At 38.7% G+C, this 18,986-nt stretch overlaps 1 protein-coding gene across 1 annotated transcript; it reads right to left on the bottom strand.

Moving 5' to 3' along the window:
* Positions 1-6,299: 6,299 nt before the first annotated feature.
* On the bottom strand, positions 6,300-17,624 carry tmem115 (transmembrane protein 115). Its single transcript, XM_028824285.2, has 2 exons — positions 15,695-17,624; positions 6,300-7,847 (listed from the first exon to the last, which is right to left on the bottom strand). Exons 1-2 carry the CDS (start codon positions 16,549-16,551, stop codon positions 7,619-7,621), a joined length of 1,086 nt encoding a protein of 361 aa, XP_028680118.1. The 5' UTR covers positions 16,552-17,624; the 3' UTR covers positions 6,300-7,618.
* Positions 17,625-18,986: the final 1,362 nt, after the last annotated feature.

Raw genomic sequence — 18,986 nt, 5'->3', positions numbered from 1 at the left:
ATATTTCTGAATAAATCACGTCAACTGTAGCAATGCTACTTGATGCACTTTAAATCTACTCAGAAACAGATGAAAAGAAACAACAGACTAGTAAATGGCAGACATTAACTTCGTTGAGAGATAAAATATTGGAACTACTGAGCAGAGATATTGAAGTTTAGTTTTTTTGGTGCCTGTTACGCTTGTTTTCCCTGGGATCATTACTGCTATATATGTGTATTTAAAAAAAAAAGTGTTAAAAAATTTCAAATAAAAAATGCAAGATATGTATATATTAAAATTATCTGGAATCTTTTGTTGTATAGTGCTCAGTGTTTTTAAATCTTGTAGGAAATTCCTTCGAAATAGATTTTTTTTTAATGAAAGCAAGAGAAAAGATTTCTCTTCCCAAAATTTCTCAAATGTATTAATTTATTTTAAATCCTTCTCCTTTTAAAGAGCCTACTACAAGACTCTTAAAGAAAGACAAAGCTAGTATGAGCCACACAATGGCATAACAGAGTTGCTTTCATACATCATTTGAAAGAATGATCCTCCACTTTATGAGATATTCAGATCACTCAGGTTTAGGTGTTTCTAAGTGTGAAAAGACGTCTAACTGTAAGCAGATGTACAATTACAGCATTTATTTTACATGCCATTGCAAGACAGTTTTACATGTACTGAGCTGTAGTACAGTTAACTGTATATTTTTTACAATACAGTAGATATAGAAACAGGCAAAATGATTTGCTGAGGTTTTAATATTGAGTCAGAGGTCAGGATAGAACTGGCCGGTCACTGGTTTACTGTATTTACTGCTAGGCGATGCTGCATCTGTTAAATCATTTAAGGTATAAAATATCAAAATGAACTTCAGATTATACTATGATGTGTGCTGGTCAGCTTTATTATTGGGTATACTAACCATTCAAAACTAAGATTTCTCAGGATTTGTGAATTTATACTGCAAGTGCCTTAATGGATCCAGTTGTGTTGCTTGCTGATCAGGAAGGGCACAGGTTGTTACATAGATAGTTTTTATGTGTAGCCAGAATCTGTACAACTAAAAACTATAATTTTAATAGAAAGAATATTTTCATATTATGTAATTACTGGTACATCTCTGGCAAGATATTTATTTTTTATGTTTTGTTTAAGGACAGAACCTAACAAGACACCATGAGTCCAATGGAGACTGTTAGCTTCACAGCTGGATCAGGTTCAGTGCTACAAAATATGTTGGAATATGTGGAGAGGTAATTCAATAAAAAGAACAATCATAAGTAATAATATGTGGCTTGTATTAAAGAATCTTTCAGCATTCAAACCTAAAGTTGGACTTTCCCAGGAGACTCCCAATAAAAACGACAAGAAATGAGTGCAGCAGCTAGCTGAGGTACTCTCGGTGCTCCAGCCAGTTTCTTCTCCAGATGCTGCCAGAACATGCAGAAGTTTAGGAAGGGCCTGAATTCAGAAGTCGCAAGTGTTGAGCAGGTCAGCCTCTGTGGTGCTCCGGCATATTTGAGGTTCAGCAGTTGTAGAGTCTCAGTTGCTAGGGTGTGGTAACACTTTATCTAACTTTTAAGACAACTTTGCTTTAGCACAGCAAATCAATCAGTGCTTAACAAGATGCTGTACTTTTCTCACTGATTGATACAAAATGAATAATGAAAACACGAGCCAAGAGTGTATAATAAAAAGGAAAAGCAAGCCATGCAATATACTAATAAAAATAATAATTCTAAGTAAAATATGTGGTGTACATGAAAGAATATTATTTGCAAGCAGGTTATGTGAGTGCAAAGCATAGACCACAGTGACATGCTGAGCTTATACTCAGAAAAAGAAAAAGAGAGGAACATGTGCTGGTGTTGATCTTACAAATCATTATGCCAGTAAAGAATGAAGGGTACTGCCAGGGGGTGGAGGGTGTGTTGAGCAGAAATGTCAGATAGATTCAGCTAAACTAATTTACAAGGTTTTTGAGTATTTAGTTTAGTGTTTGTATTCACAGCTACCATCCACTAAAAGAACTTCTGTTTTTGCTTGTCTCTACTTGAATAGTTATCATTCATTTACAGTTGTACATCAGTAATGCAGTTAAATAACAAATACGTTCAGAAAGTACAATTTACTTTGAATGATAGGTTCAGGTGAGTATTATCAGCAGAAGAATGTCAGTTTTGCTTTCCACATTACTGTTTTATCACCTTTGTTTAGATATTTTCTGAACTCAATATTTAGTTTATTTGGACCACCTTTCAATCATTCTGGTTGAGGATTATCACTTTAAAAGCATCCTCTTTTTTTTTAGTCCAAAGCAATCAATTGTTGATTTTGATCCTTTTGTTGCTTTGCCTGTAGCTATATGGTGACACCCTGTGGCAGAAAATGGTATTGCATTGCATTATTTTCATTTTTACTTTCTCGTATACAAAGTATTGGGAAAATATTGTAATTTATATGGGTATTGGGTACCAAATGCAGCAAAGTGCACACCATGGCTTAACATCTTAGCTCAGCCTTTTACTTACCAGCGAGCTCCTTTGACAAGATTCAGGTTTGCTTTTCTGATATTTCTGTTGTATTGAATACTCCTTTTAAAAGTTGTAAGCAGTTTTTTTAAGAGGAGCATAGTGGTATTCCTTGCTGCTTCACAACTCGACAGAAATTCTGAGCTGCCTGTTTGGTGTTTTTCCACCTAATTTGTTTTTGTCCAGTAGCCCAGAGACATGCAGATTCAGTAAATGGTGACTCCTAACTGGTCCCGCATGAGTTTGTGGTGGTGTGTCATGTGATGGGATGGCCTCCCATTAAGAGCGGCCATCCGTCTGCCACCCAGTTGTGCCGAGATAGAGTGCAGCTCTCCATAGCCCTTTACAGGAAAATGTGATAGATTTAGATATATAAAATAAACAAGTGTGCAAAATTAGACTCATAGTTTTGTGAGTTTTCTTTGCATTCATGAACAGAAGAAAAAATACACGTATAAGTACAATGTTTCCATCACATTTAAGTACAAAACTGAGAAATGTAATTAAAATTCAGTACATTTATACAGGTAGACAGTTTTGTTCTAAATCAATTTAACATGAAAATATTTAGTCAATCTAATATGTTTAAACATAAATGTAAAGAAAACAACAATACATACTCATTGACTTACATATAACTTCTCTCACTTTGTGATCCAAAACTCAGTGTGGTGGCCTGTCGTCATTTGTATTTTTTTTTTTTATCCCTGGGAATCATCCAGCAGTTGTCCACCATCAGACAGACATCCCAACGTCCCCGCTGCCTTCTTTCCGTGTCCTTAATATCCTGAAGGATTCTTTCACCCTGTTCTTCATCATCACTCTCAAGATTTTCAGGAAAAAATTCCAAATGTGAACTTAAGAGACTCATGTAGCGACCCAGTTCCCTAAACTTAACTTTATAATTTAGATCTTTAATATCAGCTAAAAACCTAGAAATTACATCTTTAAAAGATACAAAAACCTCCAAGTCATTCATTGCACCTTGAAATCTGGCATCAGAAATCAGTTTTGTAATAGCAGTCCGGCAAAAAGGGCCCTTTTTTAACTTGGCCACAGACAAGCCCAGAAACGTTTGGCCCAAATACTTAAAACAGGCTCCATTTTTGGACGGGGCTTTGACAGACTGCTTCATTAAACCAAGCTTAATATGAAGCAGGGGTAGCAGCATGTTATCGGGACCCTCCAAGCTGGGACTCGTGAGGTTTTGGTCACCAAGCCATAGCTGTACCTTCTGAACCCAATGTCAAATCTTCACTCTGCTGTCCCACTCACAGAAAAATCCTGGAAATTCTGTAAGCCCTGACTGCTGACTCAGGAAGACACACAGAAGTTTCAGGTCCCCACATATGAACCAGTGGTGCTCATTGTAGTTCATTTTCTCAAGATGTTAAAAGCTTTAAACATAGCTTTTAATATTAGAAAATATTACATTCAAGCAAATTATCATTAAAGAAATATTGATATTTAATTAATCATAGTGCAAAAAGCATAAACTACAATTGACAGCTAAAAAATGTGTTTTGGGAATAAATGTTATGTGATGGAGAAAAAGATATAGAAATCATATGAAATAATGATCATTTTGTATTTTACATAATGCATTTTATAGTGTGTATTACCTTAAAGCCCTTTGTGAATGGAGCACACAGTCACCTTTCCAGATCTATTCTAATCAGTGGACTCAGATGTATTGCTAATGCACTGTTAATGCAGAGCTTTCTATTCTACATAAAAATTTCAAGTAGACATAACAGTTAATTAATGGTTTGTGCTTCGTTCTCACTCACTCAGTCACCAATTATGTGTAAAGATGGCACATTTCCAAAATGTCCACTTTGGTTTTCTTCCATTTGCCCTGGCCCTTTCAAGCCATCACTCATTTTCTGATTTCTCTATTTTACTGTATCCGAGTCCAAGTGCGTCTTTGCAGTTTCTTGAACAAGGAAGGAACTAACTGGTTAGTCTTAGTCTTTTGATTATTTCTGCCGCTGAGAGGCTTGGTCACTGCAGCGTGGGCTTTCAGTCCGAATCGCCTTAAACCAAACAAAGAAAGCCTTTAAGCAATACAGTGGTCTTACAATTTTCAGTGGCATCTTCAACGACTTTGTCCATCTTCAGAGTCATTTTTCCTAGGCACAATCCAGATGGCATTTCCTTACTTCCGTTTCTAATACTTTGTTTACAGCCCTTGGTTCTAAAGTGGTTCTTTTGGCCCGTACTTTATATTAATTAGGCTGTTCACCCAATTCACCTCGTTCTTCGAGTCCTTATTTTTTTGTCAGACCAATGCTCTGTATTGATTAGGCTCTACTCTTATGGGGTTAGCACATTTTCTGACTGTAAATGGCTACAGTATCACATCTGTTCTTTAAGCTCCTTTACACAATCTTCATGTTGTTAGAGCTTGCTGGAAGGTTCTTCTTCTTTCTGCAATCTCAATTAAGCAGTCACATTAATGTGTTGGACTACATTACATTGACAAAACGTATGTATGTAAAGCTAAATGTATGTGTATTAAATCCACCCTGGCTGACAGATCGCTCGCTGTTACTAACATACAATGGCGGACCGCTCCCTTCTTACCCACCTTCACACCCAGAGATCTGAACATACGTGAAAGTCAACACACAAACCGAGGTAAAAAAGTTCTCATACAGTACATAACGACATCTCGTTGTATCTGTGGAGGTGGACTTCAGCTCACTTTTTTCAAGTTGGGATACATATTCTTGATTGTTATTGCTTTCATATAAATCTCTAAGAAAAAAATAATAAAAGTACAGTAGAACCTTGGGTCACAAACGTCTCTTAACACGTACAAATCGGGTTACGACCAAAAAGTTCGCCAAACTTTTGCATCTGTTCACGACCACAGACTCGGGTGACGAACAAGCCAGTTTCCCTTCCGGTTCGTATGCGCCGTTGATTTCCGCACGTATTCAGCCTCTCCCTGTTCCTGTACAGTACATTGTTCTCGATCAGAGGTGCATCACGCAGAGGGACTTTACCTCAAAACTGTAATCTCCTCTCCACCCAGTTCCTCCTCACTTCCTTCACTTCATGCCAGAGCTCGACTCATGCAAGGTTAGTTTTCTTGGTTGTTTATGGTTAATTTTTGTATAAAGTTTGGATTTTTCAAATGTTCATTTTTTTCCCTGTGCTTAAAACTCATAAAAAAAAAGTGTTTACAGCAATCGGTTCGTAAGGCTATTAGCGTGAACTCCTGCAATGTTAGTTTTCTCTATTCAAGGTTCTCTCAGTGTTATTCAATGTTTTTACATTTAGTTTACTATTACACTGTGCATTATATGGTATAATTTAACTATTTTTGTGCTTAAAAAATCTTAAAAAAATATATACTTATATTCAGCTCGTATGGTTCCGAATGGATTAATTGTATTTACATACAATCCTATGGGGGGGGAAATTGCTTCGGGTCACGACCAAATCAGGTTGCGACCAGAGTTTTGGAACGAACCCCATCCACGTTTTGGAACGTGACCCGAGGTTCCACTGTATTAACTTCAACTAACACCATGTGTGAAAATCCAAAAACATAAAAATGTTGCTATAGGCCAGAGGGTGAGCACAGATCTGGTAGGACATGAAGCTCCTCACAGTAACAAAACCCCATTGAAACAAACCACAGTGCCAAAGTGCCACCCAGCACACTCTCTTGGTTATAGCCGCTTAAGGAAAAAAAACAAAGAAGATCAACACAATGCACCTAAGAGCTCCTGCCTCAATAACACTTCCAAACGAAAAGAGCACAAACACAAAAAGTTTCCCTCCAATTTATTTTTATGATTTTTAATTACCATAAAGCACTTTGAAACACCATTCTGAAAAAATGTGATATTACAAGAATTTTCATATTACTCACTGTTTAATCAAATGTCGTTTAACTGCTGGTTCTAATGCATAAGTGAATAAAAACAACGCTTTGTTTCCCCCGGCCCATTTCAGTTTAAAGAAGCCCCAAGAAAAGAAAAAAAAGCCATAAAACAAGTGGACTTCTTAATTGTTAGACGCCTACTGAGTTTCTGAGGGATCTTAAACAGCAATTTGATATCTTTATTCCATTTGACACAAAAGAATCTGAGATCTGAACCAGTCTCTAAGTCTGACAATGAAAATTAAATACATTTTGGGACCATTTCTAGTGAGCATACTTGAAAACACTGCACTAATCATATAAGGGGTTCAAATTTTTCTTGCCAAAAACAACAAAAAAAGCACCTCTTTTGCTTATTTCTAAACTCTTTAAGTAAAAATGGAATTACATTCTTCAGTCTGCAGTGTGTTTCAAAATGCCCTAAAACTGATTTGAGTAAAATGACCAAGAAGAGAGCGTGAGACTGGTCCAGAAGGCTAACACAGCGCAGCACAGCCTATGGCCCTCCACCACTCCTTAGCAGTGGCAAGTAAATGAAGCGTCTTACCGTCAGTGCAAATAGAGGCCATCGTAGGCTATTCAAAAGGGCGGGATGACCACTTTGGCTTTTGCCTGGATAAGAATTACATCACCCTGGACCGAAGGAAGGGGTGAGAACTCCAGCCATGCCTCACAAGCATGGAAGAAACAGCAAGTGTACAGAACTCTTAATATAAAAAGTTTATCCAAAGAAACCAGCATAGTTCACAATTTCAAAGAATGATTAAAGTACAAAGAGATCTTTAAGCACTTGAACAAAGCAAAGGAAATGGTGTAATCAACTGTTTCTAGAACTTTATAAAAATTGTGTTGTACAGAACAAAAGAGCTTACAAATCAGACATTGTTGAAACTAGATGCTTGCACAAATGGTGAATACAACGGCCCCCTTTCCTAATGTGCACTTTGCATCCACTGAAGCTTAACTTTCTGTAACACAGACGTCGCCCAGGAAGTATTCCTGCTGGCTGCGTGGCAATTCAGGGAGACTGTATGGTAGGCTGAGACGTCTACCTGCTAAGTACTGCCAGAATGAAACACCGTTGTACAGTCCTATGAGTACATGCATGCAAGCATGTACACGGTCCCACGTGGAGCAGCACAGTCTTTCTGAAGGGTGGCAGCTGGTTGAGTGGGATTGGCCTTTTGCATCATTAAGTACGGTGTTAGGATTGGGAAGGTGCATCTTCAAAGCTGATGATGCTAGACTCCTGAACATCACTGTTCTTTCCTGTGCTGCCTCCAGCAGACACAGGGGTCTCACGTGTCGAAAGAAGTGGAATGTCTGCTCTGTTGCGTTCATCTTCTTCTTCCTCCTCATCATCCATACTGGGCCATGTTGACTGGTCCTCCACCCTCTTCAAACGTTCATTTAAGGCCTTGAGAGCCAACTGCCTGCAGACGGGCACAAAAAACAGTTTAATATATAACAAGCCAACACAAGTGTGCTAACCAAATGTGGAGAAGAATAAATGAATGGAAAACCTGCATGTGTGTCATAAACAGACCCTTAGAAACATTAACTTGCCTTTTTGGATAAATGTTTATGCATATGACTAATGAATGTAAAACTTTTTAATGCTTAAATACTATAGTTTTAATGCAACCATAGCAAATGCCCAAGACTGAGGTGAGGTGAGGTTGGGGAGCGTTGCCGCACCCTCCCCACGATAAAACGGCTTGGGATCCTGGTTGGCAACCCCCCAGGCAGACAAGCAGTCCAGTCCCACCCTCCAGAAATGACCGTCTATCAGCCGCAGCCATGTGTTACGTGGGCGTCCCCTTGGCCTGGTCCAGCCACTCAACAGTGAGGATCCTGCGAGCCAGATCACCTTTGGGAAATCGTGTCACATGGCCGTAGAGCCATAACTGATGCTCCCTCACAATGCAGGTAATATGCCTTATTCAGGACTCCATGAGCAACCGCTCATTCGACACAAAGTCAAACCAACGGTACCCAAGGATTCTCTGAAGAGAGACAGTACCAAAGGAGTCAAGTCCTTGTCTCAGGTCACTGAATTGCGTCCATATCTCACACCCATATAGAGAAACAAGAAGCACTAGGACTCTAAAGACTTGGACCTTCATCCTTTTGCAGTGATATCGAGAGCACCACACCCCCCTTTCCAGCAACCTCATGAACCCCCCCATGCTCTCCCAATCCGTCTACTGACTTCATAGGAAGAGTCACGAGAGACATGAATGTCACTGCTGAGGTAAACCTCTCAGCAAGCTCGACACTCTCTCTGCAGACAGACACACTGCTGATGGCTGTGCCCAAGAATATATAAAAAAAGCACAGTTACAAAGTATCTACAAGTAATATTTCTAGTTTTACTGTTTTGAAGCTGTACAAAAAATAGGACAGTTTTTCTCTGCTATTACTGTTTTAAATTAAGTATCCACAGTATACATATCCAATAAGTAAAGGCCTATGGTGGCCTAAGTATCACCAAGGGCAGAACGTACAATGTCAGTATACACAGAGTTGGTAAAGAAATTATACTGTGCATCCAAATTACAACACCAACAGCTGTAAGACTCAAAAACATCTTCACCCCCAAAAAAATAAAAATCTGAAATACAGAAAGTTGAAAACATAAAAAGTGGAATGTGATGTCATGCGAACGTTAATACACGTCTTTCATTTAATAGATACAAACTGAATCAAGACTGATATCCCTCAAGCTTAACTGACTTGGTGTTAGGCTGTGGTGATTAAGTGTCCTCATAATTTTTTGGAGTGGTGTAGAATTTGTTCTCATAGTTTCAATAGAGCATGCTTTGAAAAGGATTACAAGACTTGGATAGTAAGTTATTAATATGATGAGTTAACTGTCCGGTGCTTATTAATGCTTAGCTGCTTTTCTGTTATAATTTTTAAAGTTTTGCAGTGGAGTGAGGCAGAAGTCAAGCACTGGAATAAAATAAAAAAAAAAAAAATGAAGTTAAAAAATTGACCTGATCTGACAATAACAACTCTAGCCATTCAAGTGGCATCTTATGTGATGATAAATTATAACTCAAACTTACCAATGGCAAGTCACGGTGAGGCATGTGAGAAAAAACCCTGAATTGTTATGTTTGATTCTGAACTATCATTTCAAACTCGTATACAATCTGCCTGCAGATCTGTAAATTTTCATCTTACAAACATCTCTTGCAAGTAAGCGGACGCAATTTTTTCCTGCTACCAAGATTCTTAATCACGCTTTTTGTTTTTTCCAAGTGTTGACCACTGTTGTACTCTGTACAGTAGTCTTTCCAAGAGTGTTCTGGAAAAAATTCTGATGATTCAAAATTCAGCAGCACATTTATTGACATTTACATAATTGCAAGAGAGTGTTCCCCCTGTATGGTCTTCTTTGCCGTAGCTCCTTATTGATCAGTGAATACAATTTAAAATCTTAATGCTGACTTTTAAAGCTCTTTATTGCCGCTTACCAACCTACTTAGAAGAATTAATTCGGCCAAATCTGCCAAGTAGAGCACCCTGCTCAGCTAATGTCCATCTTGCAGGCACAAGACTGAGAGACCGTGTCTGCAATTACTTGGATCCAAAACTTTGGAGTTCTTTACCACTTTCAGTTCAACCAATGCAATCATGCAATTGTTTAAAACTAAACTAAGTACCTACTTGTCTGGTCAAGCATTTCAAGATTTCTCTGACCTGTTTATGGGAAATTTACATTTATCTAATTTTTCTTTTTGTCTGTTATGTTCAGCTTATTCCCATTTCATTAAAAATAAAAATTGTTCTCTCTCTGTTTTTAACCACTTTTAATTTATATTATTCTTGCTATATTCTGTGATTTATGTATTGGTAATTTACCTTTGTGTAAGTGGGCAGTTAAATCAAATCCTTGAATCCTAATCCATTTTAAGTGGTTGAGCTGCACAACATTTGACGTGTCTGTATCAGTCCCCATGACTCCTGCACTTTCCATATATATTTTATCTTTGAGCGTACTGCCTCCTCTGGTTAAAATCAGCAGATGACATAAAATGCAGATACACGTACTGTTTTCTGCTTGCTCCTGGTCTGACTTTTTAATACAGTTTGTTTTCAAACATCCAACTAAGCACCTTTTTTCAAATAGTTTTTACCATTGTTCCTATCTTGCTACAACAGTCTTTCCCCATTTCTTGGCACATGATGAAAACATGCATCTGTTTTTAGAGAAAAACAAAGAGGGCACTCGCATAGTTTAATTGGCCAGGATGACTTTAGACATATCATAAATGGACTTATGAACCAGCAAAAAGCAATGATTCTAAACCAATACGAGCAAGGAGGACATTTTTCAGAAGTCTGTAACTGGAGCTAAAATATGGCACAATTTTAAAATATGAAGAGTCAGTCCATGGCAAAAATGTCTAAACCCTGTTTTGCAACAATACTACGTAAGACATTAAAATCCACATTTTTGCCATCCTGCTTACACTTACACTCCCCACCCATTCGGTTTTACAACAATGCAGTCAGTAGGAGCGACAGGGAGATGTGACAAAAAGTCTAATATCCAAGTGATAATGCTGTGTATTAGTGAGATGGTGACCATAAAACATATGTAATTATTATCTGCATTATGCATATATTTGAGCTCCCATCCTTCTATTCCAAGAGGCAGATGCACTTGCACTAGTACACTTTGCCCCCAATTAGTTCTAACAACAGGTTGACTTTGGAGTATTTTGCCTTTTGCCCCAAATTACTGAATACACTGAAGGTTTAATGCTGCTGTAATTAACTGTAGCAAAGGGAAGTGTTCTTTTCAAGACATGTTTATGCTTCACTGTATAAAATAACTGCTGAAAGTGTTATTACATCGTGATACAAATTAATTTCCCATTCATCTGGCTTCAGCACTGCAAAATGATCTTTGCACAGGCAGGATAGCCTTGTTTAACCTTTATCATTTTGTTGCCCTTTTATACTTTGAGATACAGCAGTTAAAAGTCAACTTATTAATGCTGACTTTCAAGATTTAACTCCTTTCTTTATTACAGGACAACATTTTAGGGACCTGAGAAGCCAGTATTTGTATCTTTTTTTCTTCCAAAGCAGTTTTTTTCTAAGGTACAGTGCATCTTAATATAAAAAAGTGACACTTGCTTCATGCTGGCCTAAACATAGAGCTGAATACTGACAGATATTAACTTGGTAAATCTGTAAATTTGAAAATTCTGGTCCCACTCAGGATTTTTTAAAATTCTGACTAAACACTAAATTGGCCTGAGAAACTGTGCTCGTTAAGTGGAATCATGGAATCCATGGGCAGTAATGCCAGGATAGGCACTAGCTCCCATTACCCCAAATGAGATGGGCAGGATGGAAAAAAAGGACAGCTCAATCAGACTTCATGCTAAACTTCTCTCTTCATTGCTAATCTCCATTTGTCAATAGTAATGGACAAAAGAAAATCCTTGCAGCTTTTCAAATCTATAATGCTTGTAATGCCTCCGTTTTTATCACTCAACATTCCCAACCTTTGCACTGAGAGATACCACATCAGCTCAGAGGCTGACCTTTGCTATAAGAGGAGAACAGTTCTTGGACTGAACTTAATAACTTGTGTCTTGTGTTTTACCCAACTCAAAATGAATGGGACAGATGCATTTTGCATTCACCAGAGAAAGAAAAATTCCTTAAAGGAATGCTATTCTGGACACAGCAGCACTTTACAGGAGATACTAATTTAATGTCAAACACTATAATAATGAATTTGGAAATAACATTTAACTTGACAGGCATGCCTTATTAAAATCTTCAGAAACTGGGTGGAGCATAAATACATGTACTACAATCAGGCAGAAATTCCCAATCACTTCTGTGACACCAACCCAGTCCAAGAGCATAAAAACATACATTAAACTCAATGTCAAAAATCACAAAAAAAACCCATTAAATTCTAAAAAGAAAATAAAAACAGGCATACTAATTACCTTCTGGGTCTACAATAACCCTAAGTCGAGTGGTTCTAAAATGATGACTTTAGAAGATTTTACATTTCCCCAGCGCCAGTAACTGAATTATTTGCATTTAAATATCTGAAGCACAGGCATGTTAATTTACTAGCTCAGGGTCACACACTGGGGTGGTGAGGATAACAAATGGTGTACAATGTATTATTTAACGCAAGTGCCATAATCAAATATGGCTTATAACAATAACGCAGCTTAAGTTTTAATATTGTTTCACAGGCTGCCCGATCAGCTATCAGGGTAACACAACATTCTCAATCAGGGTCACAGGGTAACCCTGTTAAGAAAACAGGCCACATTGGCCCACCAGTGAATGTTCGATCTAAGAACCAAATCGGGCCAGAAATGTACATGAGAGATAATCAAGGACTGAAACTGGCAAATCATGAAGTGGCAATTATGTTGAAAAAAAATCAGAAAATTAGGCAATGAGCAGAACATGAGGACACGGGGATCAGTGACGACCCCAAGAAACAGCTCCTGTCAAGTCCTGCTCCAAACAGGACTCTTTTGAACTTCAAATCCTCTGTCAAATGAAACACAGGAAGCCGAACTTTGAGCTTTTGACTCACAATAATTTCTTTAAATAATATTATGTATGATGCTTAGGACAAATGCAAGTAAAAACAGAAATAAGGAAATATTATTTATGCAAAGAAAGGTATATTTTAATTATGTGTTGGGTTGTTAGACATCAAAAAGGCTTTACAGTTCCAAAGAAATATTATACTATATCAGAAGGGAAAATCCAGGGATCCAAATAATTTAGAGCAGAAATTTCTGATATAAACAGAATGGGATCTGAAAGACAGAGAATACAATCTGAATCTGCGTTATCCTTGCTGAGCTGTTGTAAGAATGTTATTTTCTTTATTACTTATATTATGCATTTAATCTTGTCTTTGTACGTTATAACTTTTTAATATTGACTTGGTCTAGAATCTTATATTTCTCTGGAAGGTGGGAGTCAACTTAGGGGTTTCAGTGAAGGGTTAAGCTGAGTTAGAAAAATTAAATATAAGTCTGTGAGACAATGGCCAACAGATAATCCTAAAGCCGTTAAAGTCTCAACAACAGGTGCAATCACCAGAGATCTGGAATGATAGTGAACCTTAAGGACCCTGAGGTCACCAATGCCTCCACATCTCTCACTCCTTAGCCTGAGAAACAGAGATGTATAACATGGGTATCAGTGCTGGCCTAGATCTGCACATCACTCACATTTATCCCCACACAGAGTTAGTTTGGAATAACCAGTCAACCTACACAACTTGCCTTTTAGAACATCTGAGGAAACCTCTTGCAGACACACATCGCATGTGCAAACTCCACATGAATAATGTCAGGATGCTCAATCTGTGAGGCAGCAACTCTAAACCACCTAATTAATTTCAGGACCATGAGAGGCAGAACCAATCCCTGCAGCAATGACTGGAATGTAGGAACCAATCCTGGATGGCGTGCAAATCAACTGCATGGAATATTCATGCACACACCCATACTTATTCATAGGATGCCAACTAACCTTAAATCCCTAAAACGTGTTAGGCTAGAAGGGGAGTTTAAAATGGCCCAGTGTCAGTGTGGCTATTTCCGTGAGTGGGTCTCATGACTGATGACTTTCCTGCATGGAGCCGATTACTGCCTTGCCCCCAAGGCTACCAGTACAGGCTTTGGCCTGAGCTACTCTGAACTGGATTGTGTGTTATGCCCAGCATAGAGTGCACAATCATAAACAGTTTACTACTAAATGAAAGTGATTTTAAATACATGTGTTCTCTGAAGAATTGTCACGTTTCTACAATTTTGTTATTTTGTCATTAACTCCAATATCAACTTGATTTCTTTACGGCCTAATACAGAGGCTCTGGGGACTCACTGTACCTGCAGGTTTTTATTCCAACCAGCTACTGTTTCTAATTGAGCTAATTAAGTGAACTGTTATTTCCCAGATTCTGTGTTATGGGAACAATATAGAAATAAGAAAACTAAGTTTGGTAATGTTTCCTCCCACAGTCCAAAGACATGCAATTCTAAATTGTCCCTAGTGTGTGCTTGGTGTGTGTGTGTCCTGCCCTGCGCCTGTGTTGGCTGGGATTGGCTCCAGCAGACCCCCGTGACCCTGTGTTCCGATTCAGTGGGTTGGAAAATGGATGGATGGAAGTTTGATAACAACATTTCATTAAAATGTACTAAGCAGTTATAAAAAAAATACATTATTCCCTAAAACAATTATTTTCATATTGACTTTCATTCAAATTTTCCAGGTGTTCTGTTTAATTGATCCATTATTTACTAATTAGTGAGACTGTCGCTAAAGCAGTTGCAGCCTTTCACAATTCCGTGCTGTTTGCCTGACTGTCTGTCTGCTCTGCTTGTTTACAATGAAGATAGCAAAGGGAAAAATATAATAAAAAAAACAAAAAAGAGCCAAGCATTTAAATCTATACCCAAAACAGAAATACTTCTAAATTTTAAAGAAAAGAGAATGAGATCAGTGTTACCAGTTGTCACGGACTGTGAATCTGGTTGAAACAAAAACCTGTGGGCACCCCGGGCCACCTTTGAGAACCCCTGGCCTAAGACAGAAAGATAGAACTATATTTGTCTCTGGGGGGGAAATTTGGCTTTTTACAGAAACTCAAATAAATAAATAAATATGTACAAACATTTTGCTCTGAACACACACTGGTATGACTATAAAGCAAGTAATATTGAAAAGAAAGAAAAGTTCCGACTTGGCTGCTCCAGTCACAGTGAGCCATATTATTTAAAAATTTCCAAAAGGGAACTCTGAACAATTTACTACTAAATGTATGTAAGTTTGCTTTATGCAAGTGGTGGAACATAACTACTAACAAAATGAACTTGAACACACAAGTTCCGATTGCCTGCTGCCACAGCCGAGCTCCCCAAACAAGTCACTTAACAGGCCTGCACATGTGTATTGCTTTGAAGTTGTTCTGAATAATCCAGTTTTATCATCACCAAAAACCACCAACTATCCCAGCAGCACACAATGCCTATCCATCACTGGGCAGTGAAGATTTGCCATTTGCATTTTTAGGGATTGAGAGCACCAGGACAAAAACAGACACGGTGAATGATATACAGCTATTAGTAAGAATGTCCCATAGTAAACAAGAAGATCCATTTTTCAGTTAATTAAAAAGTACATGCTGAAAGTCAACCAAACCAAAGGCATTATTACCACCTGCTAGGTTCAGAAGGCATCTGAGGGAATGAGAGATACCCACCTTCTCCTCTCTGCATCTTGTGGGTCCGTCCCTGGCAAACTGATTGTAATTGAAGAGGGTGCTCCCACATCATAGCGCTTTACAGTCTTGCGGCACACTTTTATCTTGACCAGGATGCTGTGTATCACACTAGCCAAAAATCCAACGACTGGCTGCAAAATCTCTGGGAAAAAAGAAGCAAATGCAAAGTGATCCGACATGTCCCCTCGCCCACGGCTATGTTTCTGGTAAAATCGTAGATATACCCAGCTGGAGAGCATGCCATAGCCATATGATGCAAGGGGTGCAGTGGTTTTAGTTAATGTTGTGAGACGAAGCAGAGACAAGGCCAGCAACACCAACATGGGGACCACTTTAAGTCGAATCTGGGGCACACGTAGGACTGTTAAATCTCCCATAGTCTGTTTGAGTGCTACAAGTACAGCACCCAAAAAACCCAACATGCCGTGGATCTGCACAGAAAATAAGTAGTCCAGATTGAAGGTGGCAACATATGTAAGTAAATAAGAGAATCCAGCCAAGACACCAACTGAAGTGTTAACAACTGCGAAGAAAATGAGCAGTTCCAGAGCTCCCCAAAGAGGCTCAAGTAGTCTTCCGGCTGCAATTATTGTACACAAGCTGATAGCCACATCCCAAACATGACTTTCAACCAAAGCGTGGGTAGCTAAAGTCCAGATCCAGAAATTAGGAGGGAAAAGATATCCAGGTGTTACTCCTAAAATATAAACTGTGTTCACTACTAAAGACAGCAGGTAAAGAAGGATGACTGTGGCACAAAGGGCCTTGACCACCACACTGGTACTGGCAAGGGCAGCAATGAAATGCTGGCGAGCAACAGGCAGGTAGCGGTTCATTTTATTTTTGTTTTTTTTTTTTTATTGGCCAACTTTGTTTTAATGATGCGGCATATACAGAAAGCACTTGTACTTGTCACTGGGCTCAAAAATACAATTCCTGTTCAGCATATTACAAAAACTTGTTCGTTACTATAGTTTCACTTGACTGACATGCATGCTAAAAGGTAACCTTGGAGCAAAGGCATGGCCGGCCACCTTCTCTTGTAAATGGCGTTGCTTGGGAGTCAGTAATATTTGTTTAAGTAACTCGGGAGGCTGGCGAAAATGATGTAAACTCACAACAGACAATATCCAGCATACGGTGGTTCTTGTCAGGCTGAAACCGTGCAGTTCATGCTGTACAAAAATATATATATATATATATATATAATAAAAAACGGATGTTAAGCAGCTCTCACTTTTCACTGACGAATCTTTCGTTTGCTTTTAACTGGCTCCTAAAGCAAGCTGTTCCTGTAGGAAACGATCCACGTGTTCTTTCATTTGTAATACTGCCTTTTTATTGAGTTATAAAAATGGTTTTAGGAGGCATAAACGATGTCTTCTAAGAACAAAACGGACGGACAACAATAGTACAGCAAAAAATAAGGCATACAAATAACTTCGGTCTTCTAAGTCGGTCCAGCTTCACACACCGTCCGGGTGAATGGTAAAGGTGAAATTGGCAAATGGAACCGAGAAACTCATTAACTGCGAATCCTTATCTACAGGTTCGTATCTTTACTGTAAGTTTTTATTCCAGTTTACTTCTGACACTTGCCGGCTCATGAAGGTCCTCTTCCTGGCCTGTATCTTCATGTATGCGTAAGCCCAGGGATCCTCTTCTCTTCACCGGGCCTACCAGGTTTTTCTATAACGAGACCTTGGACAGCTGGCGAGCTCCAACTCCAATTGATCCGATAGAACCGTGACTTTCGAAACTTGTCTCTAAGGTTTTGAAGAGTCCAGTTATAGATTTTAAATCAACTCCCCCACCCTAGTATTACAAAGTGAAAGACACTCCCCGACAGACAAAACTGCTGCCACCGTCATCGCCAAACAAACAGGCAACCGGAGAGCTTGCGCACTTGCCGCGGATATCCGGTGCATCATGGGAAATGTAGTCTACTATTCCTTGTCATCCGAACGTGCCGTGTTCGCCTTCAGCACAGTTTGCCACTACCTCGTTGAGTGATGTCTTTTTTTTTTAAATTTTGTTTACAATACCAATTTTATTTTAACTTGTAGCATACATAACAGGTTTAAGTAGAATACATTTTACTTTTTCCACAACGCTCTCATATTAGTATGTCAAATACCTAGGACAGTCAGTCAGTCATTTTCCAACTCGCTATATCCTAACACAGGGTCACGGGCGTCTGCCGGAGCCAATCCCAGCCAACACAGAGCACAAGGCAGGATACAATCCCGGGCAGGGAGCCAGCCCACCGCAGGACACATACACACAAACACCAAGCACACACTAGGGACAATTTAGGATTGCCAATGCAACTAACCTGCATGTCTTTGGACTGTGGTAGGAAACCGGAGCACCCGGAGGTAACCCACGGGAGAACATACAAACTCCACGCAGGGAGGACCCGGGAAGCAACCCAGGTCTCCTAACTGTGAGGCAGCAGCGCTACCACTGTGTCACCGTGCTGCATACCTAGGACAATTTGGAATGAATAATAATAATAATGTTTTACTATTTTTATAATGTGTAGTTGTTTCCTATATAGAATCAGGGAAGCAGGCTTTACAGGAACACAATCAAGAGATAAAGTGCTGGGTAAGAGAGGTTGAGACACACAAAGATACCGAAGAAAGGCGTAAGAGGAATGCTGAGGGAACACATAGGGCAAGAGAAATCAAATGTCAAATATATTCAAATTTATTCTCTTACCTGTCTTTCAAAGTTAATGTAGCTAATACTACGAGTGAAAAAGTAATGACCTAAGTGTTACAAACAATGTATATATGTACTGTATAGTTATATACTAGCTGTGCTTCACCTAGATAGATAGATAGATAGATAGATAGATAGATAGATAGATAGATAGATAGATAGATAGATAGATAGATAGATAGATAGATACTTTATTAACCTGGGAAATTTTATAATGCAATGGGTGCCTTACAGTGTCACTGGTTAGTCAGGTGTATCTGTATATAAAACATTTTTTTTGTTTTGTTTACCAAAGGCTACTATTATTGGCAGGCAGTGTGGTGTAGTGGTTAAAGGTTTGGGCTGACACTCTGTCACCCTGAGCCAGTCACTTGCCTGTGCCCCAATTAGAAAAACAAAAGAAATGTAACCAATTGTATCTCAAATGTTGTAAGTTGCCTTGGATAAAGGCAACAGTCAAAAATGAGTAATAATAATAATATTACTGTATTAGGTCACTAGAGCTACTTACTCTTGAACATGCTATACACTATTGTCCATGAGT

The sequence above is a fragment of the Erpetoichthys calabaricus genome, chromosome 18, assembly GCF_900747795.2.
Source record: "Erpetoichthys calabaricus chromosome 18, fErpCal1.3, whole genome shotgun sequence".
In the NCBI taxonomy this organism is placed as follows: Eukaryota; Metazoa; Chordata; class Cladistia; order Polypteriformes; family Polypteridae; genus Erpetoichthys; species Erpetoichthys calabaricus.
This window is presented reverse-complemented; position numbering and strand designations above follow the sequence as displayed.

Coding starts and splice junctions, on each gene's coding strand:
- tmem115 (XM_028824285.2), bottom strand. CDS start 16,551: ATGAACCGCTACCTGCCTGTTGCTCGCCAGCATTTCATTGCTGCCCTT. Junction 7,848..15,694: donor CAAGATGCAGAGAGGAGAAG/GTGGGTATCTCT, acceptor GCCCGTCTGCAG/GCAGTTGGCTCTCAAGGCCT.